Genomic DNA, 18,039 nt, shown 5'->3' with positions numbered 1-18,039 from the left:
TTTGCACTTGACGTTTATTGGAAAGAGTTAAAGGTGGAGAATGGATTGAGTGCAGCAGCATCTCAGCAGCATTCAGTCCAACAAAGTTCAGGAGGTTACAGGGAAGTGTGTTTGACCATCAAAATATCCACCAGAAGATCCATCAGTCTCTTTAATTTCCGGCTCTTCAGAGGAAGCAGACAAAGCATCCAACTCCTTCTTGTCCACTTCCTGTCGTTCTTGGATGTGTAAGATCAGACTTCTGATCTCCTCGCGCTTGGTCTTCATCCTCTGCTGAGGGAACCAGTCCAACAGGTTGATGGGTAGATGGAAGCTAGCAATGGGATTCTGAACGGAAAGACAACACAACACGTCCAAAAATGGCCGACAACAAGAAGCAGAAGCCAACATTGCTGCATTCTGAAATTTTTAAACACAAGAACCATCAATTCATACACTTTAGTAAGTATACTGGGAACTCTGTGTACTTTTTTTTGAATGTGTGAATGTTGAAAGCGTACTACTGTTCAAAATAAGAATAAGAGTAATAACAAGGAACATCACAATATGTACTTTCCGCTCTCCTATTTAAGTATAAGTACAACTGCAACACATTTATGCATTCAAAAGACTAAGTGTAAGTACACCATTAAAACGCACTTCTTTATGAACAGGAAATACTGAGCGCAAGTAAACACGCCTAAAGTTATGTACCCAAAATACTAAGTGTAAGTATATACAGTCGTGCTCATAAGTTTACATACCCTGGGAGAATTTATGATTTCTTGGCCATTCTTCAGAGAATATGAATGAAACACAAAAACCTTTCTTCCACTCATGCTTAATGGTTGTGTGAAGCTATTTATTGGCAAACAACTGTGTATACTCTTTTTAAATCAAAATGACACAAGAAAGTACCCAAATGACCCTGATCAAAAGTTTACATACCCCAGTGACTTTGATCTGATAACATGCACAAAAGTTGACACAAACAGGTTTGAATGGCTAATCAAGGTTCCAATCCTCACCTGTGACATGTTTGTTTGTAATTAATGTGTGTGTATAAAAGGTCAGTGAGTTTCTGAACTTCTGACAGACCATTGCATCTTTCATCCAGTGCTGCACAGATGTTTCTGGATTCGGAGTCATGGGGAAGGCAAAAGAATTGTCAAAGGATCTGCGAGAAGAAGTAATTGAACTGCATAAAACAGGAAAGGGGTATAAAAAAATATCCAAGGAATGGAGAATGCCAATCAGCAGTGTTCAAACGCTGATTAAGAAGTAGAAAATGAGGGATTCAGATAGACCAGCAAAGATTTCAGCCACAACTGCCAGGAAAATTGTTTGACCTTTTATACACACACATTAATTACAAACAAACAGGTCACAGGTGAGGATTGGAACCTTGATTAGCCATTCAAACCTGTTTGTGTCAACTTCTGTGCATGTTATCAGATCAAAGTCACTGGGGTATGTAAACTTTTGATCGCAGCAGCTTCATCCTTACCTATGCTTGTCAACATATCTAGAATGTCAAAAATAAAAAGTATTAGACATATTGTCTCATCAAAAAAATAATTGTATAATTTCAGAGCTGCTGGATGACTTGAGGAGCTTATTACAAACCCTGTTTCCATATGAGTTGGGAAATTGTGTTAGATGTAAATATAAACGGAATACAATTATTTGCAAATCCTTTTCAACCCATATTCAATTGAATGCACTACAAAGACAAGATATTTGATGTTCAAACTCATAAACTTTATTTTTTTTTTTGCAAATAATAATTAACTTAGAATTTCATGGCTGCAACACGTGCCAAAGTAGTTGGGAAAGGACATGTTCACCACTGTGTTACATGGCCTTTCCTTTTAACAACACTCAGTAAACGTTTAGGAACTGAGGAGACACATTTTTTAAGCTTCTCAGGTGGAATTCTTTCCCACACATTTTTTAAGCTTCTCAGGTGGAATTCTTTCCCATTCTTGCTTGATGTACAGCTTAAGTTGTTCAACAGTCCGGGGGTCTCCGTTGTGGTATTTTAGGCTTCATAATGCGCCACACATTTTCAATAGGAGACAGGTCTGGACTACAGGCAGGCCAGTCTAGTACCCGCACTCTTTTACTATGAAGCCACGTTGATGTAACACGTGGCTTGGCATTGTCTTGCTGAAATAAGCAGGGGCGTCCATGGTAACGTTGCTTGGGATGGCAATATATGTTGCTCCAAAACCTGTATGTACCTTTCAGCATTACTGGCGCCTTCACAGATGTGTAAGTTACCCATGTCTTGGGCACTAATACACCCCCATACCATCACACATGCTGGCTTTTACACTTTGCGCCAAGAACAATCCGGATGGTTCTTTTCCTCTTTGGTCCGGAGGACACGACGTCCACAGTTTCCAAAAACAATTTGAAATGTGGACTCGTCAGACCACAGAACACTTTTCCACTTTGTATCAGTCCATCTTAGATGAGCTCAGGCCCAGTGAAGCCGACGGCGTTTCTGGGTGTTGTTGGTAAACGGTTTTCGCCTTGCATAGGAGAGTTTTAACTTGCACTTACAGATGTAGCGACCAACTGTAGTTACTGACAGTGGGTTTCTGAAGTGTTCATGAGCCCATGTGGTGATATCCTTTACACACTGATGTTGCTTGTTGATGCAGTACAGCCTGAGGGATCGAAGGTCACGGGCTTAGCTGCTTATGTTCAGTGATTTCTCTGAACCCTTTGATTATATTACGGACCGTAGATGGTGAAATCCCTAAATTCCTTGCAATAGCTGGTTGAGAAAGGTTTTTCTTAAACTGTTCAACAATTTGCTCACGCATTTGTTGACAAAGTGGTGACCCTCGCCCCATCCTTGTTTGTGAATGACTGAGCATTTCATGGAATCTACTTTTATACCCAATCATGGCACCCACCTGTTCCCAATTAGCCTGTACACCTGTGGGATGTTCCAAATAAGTGTTTGATGAGCATTCCTCAACTTTATCAGTATTTATTGCCACCTTTCCCAACTTTTTTGTCACGTGTTGCAGGCATCAAATTCTAAAGTTAATGATTATTTGCAGTTTGAACATCAAATATGTTGTCTTTGTAGCATATTCAACTGAATATGGGTTGAAAATGATTTGCAAATCATTGTATTCCGTTTGTATTTACATCGGACACAATTTCCCAATTCATATGGAAACGGGGTTTGTAAAACGGATTAAATTGATGCGTTTTGGTGTCTGCTGGTGTTTTTTTTTTAATGACATTTTTATTTTATTTTAAAGAAGATATATTAAACCATCTCCTATGTAAACAAAATACTTCTTGCAATATGAATTTTCTTCTTCCCATTTGCAGTTAGGGACGCAGCCTCTACCATGAGCACATCTTCAGCGCAAAAAAAAAAGAAAAGTGGTTTACACCGTAGATGCATTGCTGAACTGTTTCTAATAGGCCCATGAAAAGGGGTACATGTCTGCTGCCTGTTTGAAAACAGCAAAACGCCACAGGAAGGAGCATGAGAACATGAATGTGCAGTAAAGGATCGAGTGTCTCTGTGGTGAAGGCTGCATAGTATACGCAATATCCTCATTTAAATAAGGCGGTCTGCACCACTTTTCAATTGCACACGCAGTGTTAGTACTGTAGATCACACGCAACACACCCACTAACAGTACTCACACTTTTACAGCTTTCACACTCTGTTTTGCGCATGGTATTTGGATCTTAGTAGATCAGGCCTTAAGTACACGAATGCAAGTGTAACACTCTTATGCACTTAAAAGGCTAAGTAAGCATAAGTACACACGTCTAACACACTTGTGACTCAAAAGACTAAGTGTAAGTACACAATCATAACACACTTACGCAATTAAAAGACTAAGTGTAAGTACACATACTACTAATAATACATATTAAATCAGGCCAATGTATGAATTAAATGTTTTCCACAGTTTCAGGTAATTTGATAATTGGCTGCAACACTTTGCTCGAAACAGCCTACGGTCAGCCTTCTGTACTTCTGTGCACTTCCATACTCCGAACCGACCTTTGTGCGTCTCTTCGGGCATTTAATGACTTGCACCATCTTTTTATTTTACAGCTTTGAAAAGCCAACTTGTAGAGCAACGCCAGTTCCTTTTCGTCAGTGTAGGGTGCCATCACAGAAAAACGCACGATTGTGTGAATTGTAGTGTTTCACGGAAATTTCATAGTTAACATTGCAACTATGGGAGCTCTGACGACTGCGGACGGAGTCCGATTTTCCCACAGTATGTTCTAGCCTGTGAGCACCTTAAGTGTAACTACATAATTATCTACTGCACATACTCACTCACAAAAGTAAGTATACAATTGTATCACACTTAAATGATCAAAAGACACAAGTGCACCAATTTGGAGATAGCCTACTGAATACATAATTGTAACGCATTTGCTCCACTGAGTGGTATAGTACATGGTACGTTGTGGTAAGAATACACCGTATGTTGTGGTTAAAGTACATTGTATGTTATGGTAAAAGTACAGCGTATATTGTGGTAACATTACACTCTATGTTGTGGTAAAAGTACACAGTATGTTGTAATAAAAGTACACATTTGGATGTGGTAAAAGTACATTTTAGCCCGCAGTGGAAAGTGGGACAAAGGCTCACCTGGAAGAAGCTCTCCACATACTGCAGGATGTAAACACCACAGTCACTGAAGTTGTCCTGCTGAGGCACACGAGGACTGGAACCCTTCATTACGTCCTTCCCAAACGAGCGATGGCTGCTTTTGCGCACCTCCCACTCCACCTGCAAGTACCTAAAGCAAGCGCACACCACAGGGTCAAAGTCCCGATCCAAGCCACACAAGCTTGTCCATGACAGAAAGCTTCCTGCTCACTCTCGTAGAGTTCTGACCACCGTGGAGCGAGTGGGACCACGCAGGGAGTCCATGATGAGGATACAAGGTCTGTGAGGTCAACAGAGTAGTTTTTAAAACTAGCACCACCTGCAGGCCAACATGCGGAATTGCACCCACTTACTGTTCGCACAAGTCGGCTTTTAAAGGCGAGGAGGTGTTGGCGGCGAGGGCGTCTTCTGTTGGCGTGCCGTCATCACTGCACTCATCCTGAATCCCATTTCAGAAACAAGGTTAACTTTTTCTTGCGGCCCTGCTGGTCAAGTGGGGAAAAAATAAGACGAAAAGAAGTACCTGACCGGAGCTTTGGTCATCAGAGCAGGTGGAGGCGTGCTCGCCTGTGTAACTAACACTGATTCTGTGCAACTCGCCTAAAAATAGGAAAAAGTGTCCTGTCAGTCAAAAGTTACTGATTGATGATGTAGTGGGTCACATAGCTGAGGACTCACTGAGGTATTGTGGTTCAGGCCCACTGGGGTCGGCGCTGGAAATCCCAGACACCGCTTGCTCGTCGGGTGGGACTAGGACATCAGAGCGAGAGTCCTCCGATTGCCCGTCCAGCAAATCAGTGTTTGGGGACAGCGGACAGCAGTGATCCGGTACGTCCTCTGATGGCTGGTTATTAGTGGGGGTGGCGGAGCCAGGTTCGTGCAGTGGAAGGTTAACGCCAGGGAAGCATATGACTGCCAGGTACCAGTGTGACCTAGAAAGCAACACGTGATGTCAGGGTGCAGCATTCGGTCACTTGCTGCTTGGCAGGTCAAACTCACGACTCGTTGATGGGGACAAAGATGAAGTCCTTCTGGAACAGATCTACATGTCGTGTCCACGTCTTCACCCTGTTGTGCCGCCTCTTGTGGATCCTGCAGACACACCGAGTGAAGAATTGAAAAGCTTATGTGCACCGTCGAGAGGCCATTTTCATGTGCATACTGACGGAAGGCTGCTGGTTTCTGGAAGGTTCCTCCTCTCCCTCTGGTTCAGTCGCTTGTAAAAGAAGGAGCTAAACACGTGGATTCTTTGAGCGTCTTCTTTTTTCAACTTTTCCAGAACTAAATATCTGCAAAGCACACGTTAGCAAGAAGAAGAAGAAGAAGAAGAAGAGTATTAAGAGTTAACCAACTTACTTTAAATAAAAGTCGATGATAACATCGTTAAGGAATTCGCCTTCGTTGAGGCAGTGGAGGTCCTCGTTCGTCACCGATATGCCTCCTTTGGCAGGGGGCGGGGGGTACACCATCAGCCTGCAAGACAAGCGACACCATCAGCATGCCAGTTAGTGTCCTGCCCACGCTAGCAAGCGTGCAGCCAACGCCTGACTCACTTCACCACCAGTCCAGAGAAAGTGGGCTGGAGGTCGGCCATGTCCTCGTCTTCGTCGTCAAAGAAGGTGCTGCTTTGTCGGCGGGCGGCCGTACGCGTACGGAAGGCCACGTGGGTAGGCGCCGGAAGACAAATCCGACTGACCTGTTGATATTGGACAACCTTTAACTGCAGAGATGACAGCGGCGGTGAGACAGCAGAGGAAAAGAAGAGCAACAGACTTGTGGAATGTGCATAAGTCCCAAAAGATGGCATGAGAACAACAACCTCTTTCTGCTTGGATGTCTTGTTGAAGTTGACCAGACGAGTGTTGGCCTCCTCAAAGGGCAGCTTCCCGGGAAAATTGCTGCGGTTGTTGTTCCTGCCAATCTCGCCCAAGATGTCTTCCAGGATCATCTGCTCTTTCATCTCCAGGCCGTCCACAAAGATGAGGACAATGTACTTCTCGTCACAGTCTTGGGGTGTGGAAAGAAATGTCCATCATCCTGCTCGCTGGACATCCCGTCTACTATCTCCACTCGTACTCACGTTCTCCGGCACAGTCGTACCACTGGCCGCCAAACTCCTGCGACATGTTGAGCTGCGTGCGAAGGCGGGCGCACTCCTCAGATGTGGTCTGGAAAAACAAGACGGGAAGCTTGCGTACGCTGCACCATTCACAGCTGATCAGCTCCGAGGCCTGAAGGTCCACCTTCTCTGTAGTGTCCTGCTCGGCTCCTGGCAAAGACAGCGGCTCAGTGCACCGTAAAGTCAACATGAGGGAATGTGTGGCAGATGCCGCCTCTACCTTCCGTTTCAAGCTGAATGCGCTCCACAGAAAACTGCAAGACAAGAAGACCAGCAAGGTCAGAGCGGATGAGAGCAGGACAGTTGGATGCTGTTGGAGAACACTCACGATGACAGGCTTCTTCACCATCCTGCGCAGCGTTCCCACTCGTACACTACGACACTGCAGGATGATGCTGTCACACTTGCTGGACTCCACTTTAGAGCGCTTGCTTCTGGGAGAACACAGCTGCTTCTGCAACTGCAGCAATGAACAGACAAATTAGTTAGCTTGCACTTTCGTTGTACAATGTCAATAAAGATATATTCTATTCTATTCTATTCTACTCTACAACTACTAACAGCAACCAGCAGAGTGTGATCATCTGAGAAAGTGAGCTTGACTTCATAATTTCCTGTTGGGATAAAGAAAAACATCAAAGTGAAGATCCCACCTGGTCTTTCATAATGGGTCCCCGTGGTATCATGATCTTCAGGTTGACGTCTTCGAAGAACTCGGCACTGAGCTCGTCCTGCTCGCTGCAGCTTTTTACAGCCGCCTCCACTCTGCCACAAGAGGGTGCAGGAGAGGAGTGCGCCGAGTCTGCAGGTTGCGGGGAGATGCTGTCAAGCCTGTTGACACTTCCTGTGCTAGCGTTGTCCATCTCGTCATCGCTGGACAAGACAACTGCGGATTGCAGAAGATTTCTTTTCTTATTTGACATTCACCAGAATTTTCCATAAGCACACCCACTTCATTTCACAATCACGTATAAGTCCCAATCTGACATGTGGCACGATGTAGATGGCTCCAGACGAGCACCGCATCAACAACACGCAAACATGCTGCCTCTGAATGGAACACCTTGTTCTTCCTAGAAGTATGTTATCTTGCAGTACACTTAGCACATTCAATAGTCCCCATCTAGGCTACGTAGCAGAAGGTGAGGGGCTAACTTGGAATAATGGCGGCTGAGGAGCAACAAGTAGCGATGGAAAGTAGTTAACAGACCAAGGTAAATGTTGCCATGGTCATTACTAGTGAGTGTACAATGACAGTAACAGTTTACTTATTGAAGTACAGCTTGTGAACTTTGTCCCCTCACTAAGACTTGTTTTGTGCACAGATAATAAACTTGCAGCATTACAGAGTTCGACCAACATGTAATTGATCGTAGCGTGGCGCCACGGCGAAATAAAAGCTGCCACACCTTACAATGATGCGAGGATGACGAAAAGTAAGACGCACGCGATTATGTGGAGTGGAGGCAGTATGTCTACGAAGTGGATGTACTTTGAAGGGTTAATATTATGATTTTTTTCTACATTTAAAACACTTCCTTGTGGTCTACATAACATGTAATGGTGGTTCTTTGGTCAAAATTGTGCATAGATTATGTTTTATAAACCGCGTTCAAACCGCTTTCTGACCGTCTCTTCAGGATGTGCCATTTTGTGGGCGGTCTCCCCTTCAACCAAGTTATAGTTCTTAGCGCTTCCATATGGAGTTGACTGATCGATATACAGTCGTGGTCAAAAGCTTTTGACAAGAACATAATGTCATGGCTGTCTTGAGTTTCCAATAATTTCTACAACTATTATTTAGTGATATAGAGTGATTGTAGCACATACTTGTTTGTCACAAAAAACATTCATGAATTTTGGTTCTTTTATGAATTTATTATGGGTCTACTGAAAATGTGACCAAATCTGCTGGGTCAAAAGTATACATACAGCAATGTTAATATTTGGTTACATGTCCCTTGGCAAGTTTCACTGCAATAAGGCGCTTTTGGTAGCCATCCACAAGCTTTTGGCAAGCTTCTGCTGGAATTTTTGACCACTCCTCTTGACAAAATCGGTGCAGTTCAGCTAAATGTGTTGGTTTTCTGACATGGACTTGTTTCTTCAGCATTGTCCACACGTTTAAGTCAGGACTTTGGGAAGGCCATTCTAAAACCTTAATTCTAGCCTGATTTAGCCATTCCTTTATCACTTTTGACTAGAGATAAATGCGTTAAAATGTAATATCGGAAATTATCGGTATCGTTTTTTTTATTTTTTATTTTTATTTTATTAAATCAACATAAAAAACACAAGATACACTTACAATTAGTGCACCAACCCAAAAAACCTTCCTCCCCCATTTACACTCATTCAGACAAAAGGGTTGTTTCTTTCTGTTAATAATATTCTGGTTCCTACATTATATATCAATATAGATCAATACAGTCTGCAAGGGATACAGTCCGTAAGCACACATGATTGTGAGTGCTGCTGGTCCTAATAATACTAACCTTTAACAGTTAATTTTACTAATTTTCATTAATTACTAGTTTCTATGTAACTGTTTTTATATTGTTTTACTTTCTTTTTTATTCAAGAAAATGTTTTTAATTTATTTATCTTATTTTATAATTTTTTTAAAAAAGTACCTTATCTTCACCATACCTGGTTGTCCAAATTAGGCATAATAATGTGTTAATTCCACGACTGTATATATCGGTTGATATCGGTATCGGTTGATATCGGTATCGGTAATTAAAGAGTTGGACAATATCGGAATATCGGCAAAAAGCCATTATCGGACATCCCTACTTTTGACGTGTGTTTGGGGGTCATAGTCCTGTTGGCACACCCAACTGCGCCCAAGACCCAACCTCCGGGCTGATGATTTTAGGTTGTCCTGAAGAATTTGGAGGTAATCCTCCTTTTTCATTGTCCCATTTACTCTATGTAAAGCACCAGTTCCATTGGCAGCAAAACAGGCCCAGAGCATAATAGTACCACCACAATGCTTGACGATAGGCAAGGTGTTCCTGAGATTAAAGGCCTAACCTTTTCTCCTCCAAACATATTGCTGGGTATTGTGGCCAAACAGCTCAATTTTTGTTTCATCTGTACAGAAGTATATTGGTGTTGTTATATGTGTAAAGATTCAAATCAGTACAGCTTACGGTTGCAGGACATCTTTAGCATGTTGATTCCTAGGGCCAACACAAATCTTGGAAAAAAGCCTTCAGATATGCTCCTCCGTGGCCTTGGAATGACTTACAAAAGGATCTGAAGTTACCTGAACTGATAACTTTGCATACATTTTAGTCTATTTTAAAGGATGTAGAAACCAGTTATATTGGGCACTATACTTGTTTTTAAATAGTTTAATTACTGAGACATTTTATATATTTTTTTACCAATCGCGTGAATTTATGTTATTGTTGTAAGTCATTTATATTTTTAACTGTGGTGTGTGATTGTTGCTGTTTTCGTTTCTGTAACTTTCTTTGCTGCCTTCTTGGCCTGGTCACTCTTGGAAAAGAGATTTGAATCTCAAGGAGTTTTACCTGTTTAAATAAAATATATTGATATTGATTAGAAATGGCAATAGCGGAGGATGCATGTGCATGTATAAGACAGTGCATGTACGAGCCAGGGTATTATTCACTACAGCGCAGTCTGCAATGGCTGACTCGCGCTAAGAACTTTGAGTACATTTCTACCACACATGGAGATATCCACTGACGTCACAATTGGAGAAAAACATCAATAATGGGGCAAACAGAAATATAAAGGAAGCCTCCCGAATGCAGCTGGAATAGGCTCTAGCACCCCTGGGACCCTGAGAGGGACAAGCGGTAGATAATGAATGGATAGATGTAAGTATAAAGGAAGGCAAGAATGTTTTATAAATACCCCCACCATGCATGCCTCCATGGTTTAATTTCAAATTTTTGGCACTTACGCACATCCCAAATACACAAGAACAGGTACCAATAGGTAAGAAAGGTTGGTTTTGCATAGTCCGTCCACTTTAAAAGGGGAACATTATCACAATTTCAGAATGGTTAAAACCATTAAAAATCAGTTCCCAGTGGCTTATTATATTTTTCGAAGTTTTTTTCAAAATTTTACCCATCACGCAATATCCCTAAAAAAAAAGCTTCAAAGTGCCTGATTTTAACCATCGTTATAAACACCCGTCCATTTTCCTGTGACGTCACATAGTGAAGCCAACACAAACAAACATGGCGGAAAGAACAGCAAGCTATAGCGACATTAGCTCGGATTCAGACTCGGATTTCAGCGGCTTAAGCGATTCAACAGATTACGAATGTATTGAAACGGATGGTTGTAGTGTGGAGGCAGGTAGCGAAAACGTAATTGAAGAAGAAACTGAAGCTATTGAGCCATATCGGTTTGAACCGTATGCAAGCGAAACCGACAAAAACGACACGACAGCCAGCGACACGGGAGAAAGCGAGGACGAATTCGGCGATCGCCTTCTAACCAACGATTGATATGTGTTTGTTTGGCATTAAAGGAAACTAACAACTATGAACTAGGTTTACAACATATGAAATACATTTGGCAACAACATGCACTTTGAGTGTGCAGACAGCCCAATTTTCATCAATTAATATATTCTGTAGACATACCCTCATCCGCGCTCTTTTCCTGAAAGCTGATCTGTCCAGTTTTGGAGTTGATGTCAGCAGGCCAGGGAAGCTAGGGTCGATATTCTTCTCTTGATCATCTTCGGTGGCATAAGGGACGGTGTGAGCCAAGACATCCAGGGGGTTTAGCTCGTTCGTCTGCGGGAACAAACTGCCGCCATTGCTTGCCGTGCTACCGAGGTCCTTTGTCCCTGAATTGCTCACACACTCCGGCAGATTCAATGGGGGTCTGGCGGCAGATTTCTTTGACTTTATCGTTGGAAATGCATCTGCTTTGAGTGTCGCAGGATATCCACACATTCTTGCCATCTCTGTCGTAGCATAGCTTTCGTCGGTAAAGTGTGCGGAACAAACGTCCAATTTCTTGCCACTTTCGCATCTTTGGGCCACTGGTGCAACTTGAATCCGTCCCTGTTCGTGTTGTTACACCCTCCGACAACACACCGACGAGGCATGATGTCTCCAAGGTACGGAAAACAGTCGAAAAAACGGAAAATAACAGAGCTGATTTGACTCGGTGTTTGAGAAAATGGCGGATTGTGACGTCACCGCTCCGAGAGCGAATATTAGAAAGACGTTTAATTCGCCAAAATTCACACTTTTTTCTGCAACATCAAGGTATATATTGACGCTTACATAGGTCTGGTGATAATGTTCCCCTTTAACATAGTCGAGATATACCTACGAACCGCGATCTACAAAATGTGCAATGTGCAAATATTGCCTTGTTCTAACATGCCAGAGGCCGTTTACCTTGGAGATCAGTGGTGATTGCTGTAGACTGCTAGGGAAGCTCAGCTTCCCCTAAAATATCAATATCAAAAAAGAGGTCAAATATGCAGTTTTGTGTTTAAATTTCATTGACTAAATATGCGCTAGAATGCGTTCAACTTTTGTTCAGAATCAGCGATTTTTGTGACAGTTGACGCAACTTTGTTCTCATTCATTCGGGACATAAGAGTGGGTTGTTCCACTGCAGCCAAAGTAGACAGTCATTGAATAAATGCTCAGCTTTGTCCCGCCCACAGGCCCCGGGCTTCTATGGATATGAATGAGAAGTGGGCTTGGTTTCGCCTGGCCTGCAGGAGCTTCTGCATGATGATTGGATGATCTGTCTGAGGCTGAATCCCTTTATAGCTGACAGCAAAATGAGTGAATCAGCGGCCTTGAATTATAGACCACTGCCAGAAAATGTTTTATGTTTCATTCTGTTGATTTGTGTTGATAGAGAATTTTACTAACCGTTGGAATTTTTCCTGCAGTTTATAATTATACCGTCCGTCCATCCATTTTCTTCCGCTTATCCGAGGTCAGGTCGCGGGGGCAGCAGCCTAAGCAGAGAAGCCCAAACTTCCCTCTCCCTAGCCACTTTGTCCAGCTCCTCTCGGGGGATCCCGAGGCTTTCCCAGGCCAGCCGGGAGACCTAGTCTTCCCAATGTGTCCTGGGTCTTCCCCGGTCGGACGTGCCTTAAACACCTCCCGAGGTAGGCGTTCGGGTGGCATCCTGACCAGATGCCTTATACCGTTTATTGTTAAATACCTACTAATTACACATATTTGTACTTTGCATCGTCGCCAATGATGCAAATATACAATGACATATTGACCATGTTCAAAGTTCTTCCGGAGGTGGGAATTGAAACTCTCTCTGACAGGAGACTCTGCCAGACGTTCCCAGCAAACCCTCACAATGCGTTTGGGCCTGCCAGGTCTGTCCGGCATCCTCCCCCACCATCGCAGCCAACTCACCACCAGGTGGTGATCGGTAGAAAGCTCCGCCCCTCTCTTCACCCGAGTGTCCAAAACATGAGGCCGCAAATCCGATGACACAACTACAAAGTCGATCATAGAACTGCGGCCTAGGGTGTCCTGGTGCCAAGTGCACATATGGACACCCTTATGCTTGAACATGGTGTTCGTTATGGACAATCCGTGACGGGCACAAAAGTCCAATAACAAAACACCACTTGGGTTCAGATCCGGGCGGCCATTCTTCCCAATCACGCCTCTCCAGGTTTCACTGTCGTTGCCAACATGAGCGTTGAAGTCCCCCAGTAGAACGAGGGAATCACCCGGGGGAGCACTCTCAAGTACTCCCTCGAGTGAATCCAAAAAGGGTGGGTACTCTGAGCTGCTGTTTGGCGCGTAAGCGCAAACAACAGTCAGGACCCGTCCCCCCACCCGAAGGCGGAGGGAAGCTACCCTCTCGTCCACCGGGTTGAACTCCAACATGCAGGCTCTGAGCCGGGGGGCAACAAGAATTGCCACCCCAGCCCGTCGCCTCTCACTGCTGGCAACGCCAGAGTGGAAGAGAGTCCAGCCCCTCTCGAAAGAACTGGTTCCAGAGCCCTTGCTGTGCGTCGAAGTGAGTCCGACTATATCCAACCGGAACTTCTCTACCTCGCGCACTAGCTCAGGCTCCTTCCCCCCCAGCGAGGTGACGTTCCACGTCCCAAGATCTAGCTTCTGTAGCCGAGGATCGGACCGCCAAGTGCCCTGCCTTCGGCTACCGCCCAGCTCACATTGCACCCGACCTCTATGGCCCCTGCTATGGGTGGTGAGCCCATTGGAGGGGGGACCCACGTTGCCTCTTCGGGCTGTGACCGGCCGGGCCCCATGGGGACAGGCCTGGCCACCAGGCGCTCGCCATCGTGCCCCAACTCCGGGCCTGGCTCCGGAGGGGGGCCCCGGTGACCCGCGTCCGGGCGAGGGAAATCTGAGTCTCGGTTCTTGCAAAAACTCGGACATGGGAGGAGTTCGGGGAAGCCATGGAAAACGACTTCCGGACGGCTTCGAAGCGATTCTGGACCACCATCCACCGCCTCAGGAAGGGGAAGCAGTGCACTACCAACACCGTGTATGGTGCGGATGGTGTTCTGCTGACCTCGACTGCGGAAGTTGTGGATCGGTGGAGGGAATACTTCGAAGACCTCCTCAATCCCACCAACACGTCTTCCTATGAGGAAGCAGTGCCTGAGGAATCTGTGGTGGGCTCTCCTATTTCTGGGGCTGAGGTTGCTGAGGTAGTTAAAAAGCTCCTCGGTGGCAAGGCCCCGGGGGTGGATGAGATCCGCCCGGAGTTCCTTAAGGCTCTGGATGCTGTAGGGCTGTCTTGGTTGACAAGATTCTGCAGCATCGCGTGGACATCGGGGGCAGTACCTCTGGATTGGCAGACCGGGGTGGTGGTTCCTCTCTTTAAAAAGGGGAACCGGAGGGTGTGTTCTAACTATTGTGGGATCACACTCCTCAGCCTTCCCGGTAAGGTCTATTCAGGTGTACTGGAGAGGAGGCTACGCCGGATAGTCGAACCTCGGATTCAGGAGGAACAGTGTGGTTTTCGTCCTGGTCGTGGAACTGTGGACCAGCTCTATACTCTCGGCAGGGTCCTTGAGGGTGCATGGGAGTTTGCCCAACCAGTCTACATGTGCTTTGTGGACTTGGAGAAGGCATTCGACCGTGTCCCTCGGGAAGTCCTGTGGGGAGTGCTCAGAGAGTATGGGGTTTCGGACTGTCTGATTGTGGCGGTCCGCTCCCTGTATGATCAGTGTCAGAGCTTGGTTCGCATTGCCGGCAGTAAGTCGGACACGTTTCCGGTGAGGGTTGGACTCCGCCAAGGCTGCCCTTTGTCACCGATTCTGTTCATAACTTTTATGGACAGAATTTCTAGGCGCAGTCAAGGCGTTGAGGGGATCCGGTTTGGTGGCTGCAGGATTAGGTCTCTGCTTTTTGCAGATGATTTGGTCCTGATGGCTTCATCTGGCCAGGATCTTCAGCTCTCACTGGATCGGTTCGCAGCTGAGTGTGAAGCGACTGGGATGAGAATCAGCACCTCCAAGTCCGAGTCCATGGTTCTCGCCCGGAAAAGGGTGGAGTGCCATCTCCGGGTTGGGGAGGAGATCTTGCCCCAAGTGGAGGAGTTCAAGTACCTCGGAGTCTTGTTCACGAGTGAGGGAAGAGTGGATCGTGAGATCGACAGGCGGATCGGTGCGGCGTCTTCAGTAATGCGGACGCTGTATCGATCCGTTGTGGTGAAGAAGGAGCTGAGCCGGAAGGCAAAGCTCTCAATTTACCGGTCGATCTACGTTCCCATCCTCACCTATGGTCATGAGCTTTGGGTTATGACCGAAAGGACAAGATCACGGGTACAAGCGGCCGAAATGAGTTTCCTCCGCCGGGTGGCGGGGCTCTCCCTTAGAGATAGGGTGAGAAGCTCTGTCATCCGGGGGGAGCTCAAAGTAAAGCCGCTGCTCCTCCGCATCGAGAGGAGCCAGATGAGGTGGTTCGGGCATCTGGTCAGGATGCCACCCGAGCGCCTCCCTAAGGAGGTGTTTAGGGCATGTCCGACCGGTAGGAGGCCACGAGGAAGACCCAGGACACGTTGGGAAGACTATGTCTCCCGGCTGGCCTGGGAACGCCTCGGGATCCCCCGGGAGGAGCTGGACGAAGTGGCTGGGGAGAGGGAAGTCTGGGCTTCCCTGCTTAGGCTGCTGCCCCCGCGACCCGACCTCGGATAAGCGGAAGAAGATGGATGGATGGATGGATATTGACAATGCCCATAACCAAGCCCCCACCGCCACAAGTATATTGGCAAGCTGGGAAAAACCCTGCATTATCAATAAATACAGCTGAAAGGTGAATTTGTATGTCAGTCTGCAGAAGCTGGAAAGAGATGTGAGTGACACCTACAAGACTTAACGGGTACTTACTGGGATCATCGAGGTTGTGCTGGGCTGCAGTCTTCCGCCTCTGTCCGGGTGGGTTCCATACGTCGTAGCAGCCGGAAGTGGCGGCCGACCGAGGAGTTGGGCCGTTGACGCTGGCAGCCCGAACGGGTCTGTTGCTGTATGCCGAAGGTTTGTAGAAGTTTTGTTGCAGGCCGCTGCTGGGTGCGGAGGGGGGTAGAGATCGGATTGGTGGTCGAGGGTACGGCGAAGACAGCGCCCCCTGCTGACAGGGCAGACAAGCTGGACTGTTGCCGCAGTTGTGACACTTAGTGCCGTCTTCACACGGCATGCTGCACTTTCCACACATGGTTTGGTAAGTGCTCAACGCCTGCCGAGCAAAAGGAAGATACAGCTCACTTGCTGCTCAAGTGTTGCCCCCTGCTGGTTAGCTCACCTGGTTGTCTTCCACGTGGGAAGGGAAACCTATAGAGCTCTCCAAAGGTTTCCTCCTTTGTTGGACGCGACGTTTGATGTTCAAGCTCTCGCCTCCTTCGGAGTTACATGGAAAAAATCAACATCCAAAAATGTACTTAAAAAAATATAAATTACTATCAACACAATCAGGACGTTTTGTTGTTTTCGCAGCCCACAAAAACCACCGAATGCTTTAGGATGCAACCCCAGTAGCATTAATAACCTGCTTGATAATAGTTAATAACAATAATAAATAATGTTTAAGTAAAATGTATGACCTGCTTTAGCAGTAGAGAAAGACTGTACCGTGCATTAAAGCTAAGAATCACACAAAATGTGAGTAACATTAATAACCTGCTTCATACATTAAAGCTAATAATTACACTAAAAACATTAATAAAACTAGGGATGTCCCGATCAAAATGTTTGGCCTCAGATAAGATCCAATTTCAAGTCCCCGATCCAATACTTTCACAATAGATAATAGAAATGAAAATGTTTTGGCAAGTAACTAAAATTAACCTGCGACGAGGTGGCGACTTGTCCATGGTGTACTCTGCCTTCCGCCAGGATGCAGCTGGGATAGACTCCAGCACACCCCGCGACCCCGAGGGGGACGAGCGGTAGAAAATGGATGGATGGATAACTAAAATTAACACAATGAGATTTTATAGCTTATCCTATTAAATTTAGAATGTGCTAATGTTCTTGTAAATCTGATGATGTATTAAAGTTGTGGAATTGAAAGCTCTATACCTCTTCTTTCACAAAATAAAGAAGTTAGTACACAACAAATAAACAAAAACAACTATTGGATCCCATTTAAATCATTTGGGTTTTGCCCTCAAAGCCTTCCTGTATCCAGTGTTACGCCCTGACTTTGTAGACATTAACAAAAACACCAAAATAATTGTATTTTAATAATTAATATGTACAAGAAAAAGATCATATCAATTTAATCACTTCGTTATCATTTATATAATGATAGCACAGGAGGTTTGGTTAGGTTTGAATTGATTTCGAACATGTATACAGTATTAATATGATACGTCGCAAATTTTACTTATTTTTTTTTACAACATGTCCAAAAAGGAATAGGAAGAAGCAAAGCTTATCTAATCCTTCCCCTTTTTCACTTCATAGCAATTACTAACACATACTTTCTTTTCTCAATTTGTGCACAATTTACATCAATGTGTTCTAAATACGGTACATACTTTTTTCTCATAAGTAGGGAAACCAGTTATGATTCACTTAATGAGATGGATAATATTTAATCTTCAATAAATTCATGACGTTTATCATAATTCTTCTTTTTTGTACATTATAAACACTTGTAGTTTGAACAGCCTCTTAAATTGGATGACATTAGTACATTGTTTGACTTCTTTGCTTAATCCATTCCATAATTTAATTCCACATAATGATATGCTAAAGGTTGTAAGTGTTGTACGTGCAAACAAATGTTTTGAATTA

At 44.9% G+C, this 18,039-nt stretch overlaps 1 protein-coding gene across 2 annotated transcripts in view; it reads right to left on the bottom strand.

The window, feature by feature from the left end:
- senp6a (SUMO specific peptidase 6a) overlaps positions 1 to 18,039 on the bottom strand; it is a 39,414-nt gene continuing 21,375 nt past the window's right edge. For both annotated transcript variants that reach the window (XM_061929918.1, XM_061929920.1), the window contains exons 8-23: positions 16,544 to 16,638; positions 16,132 to 16,477; positions 7,427 to 7,659; positions 7,102 to 7,233; positions 6,994 to 7,027; positions 6,735 to 6,923; positions 6,208 to 6,661; positions 6,011 to 6,127; positions 5,821 to 5,943; positions 5,654 to 5,746; positions 5,333 to 5,586; positions 5,178 to 5,254; positions 5,008 to 5,093; positions 4,866 to 4,934; positions 4,634 to 4,784; positions 1 to 327 (exon numbers count right to left, since the gene is read on the bottom strand). In XM_061929918.1, the coding sequence (XP_061785902.1) occupies positions 88 to 327; positions 4,634 to 4,784; positions 4,866 to 4,934; positions 5,008 to 5,093; positions 5,178 to 5,254; positions 5,333 to 5,586; positions 5,654 to 5,746; positions 5,821 to 5,943; positions 6,011 to 6,127; positions 6,208 to 6,661; positions 6,735 to 6,923; positions 6,994 to 7,027; positions 7,102 to 7,233; positions 7,427 to 7,659; positions 16,132 to 16,477; positions 16,544 to 16,638 (2,693 nt within the window). In that variant the 3' untranslated portion in view covers positions 1 to 87. The remainder of the gene's footprint in view (positions 328 to 4,633; positions 4,785 to 4,865; positions 4,935 to 5,007; positions 5,094 to 5,177; positions 5,255 to 5,332; positions 5,587 to 5,653; positions 5,747 to 5,820; positions 5,944 to 6,010; positions 6,128 to 6,207; positions 6,662 to 6,734; positions 6,924 to 6,993; positions 7,028 to 7,101; positions 7,234 to 7,426; positions 7,660 to 16,131; positions 16,478 to 16,543; positions 16,639 to 18,039) is intronic.

The sequence above is a fragment of the Nerophis lumbriciformis genome, linkage group LG34 (genome assembly GCF_033978685.3).
Source record: "Nerophis lumbriciformis linkage group LG34, RoL_Nlum_v2.1, whole genome shotgun sequence".
In the NCBI taxonomy this organism is placed as follows: Eukaryota; Metazoa; Chordata; class Actinopteri; order Syngnathiformes; family Syngnathidae; genus Nerophis; species Nerophis lumbriciformis.
The sequence above is the reverse complement of the archived record's forward strand: the minus strand, read 5'-3'. Positions and strand labels throughout refer to the sequence as shown.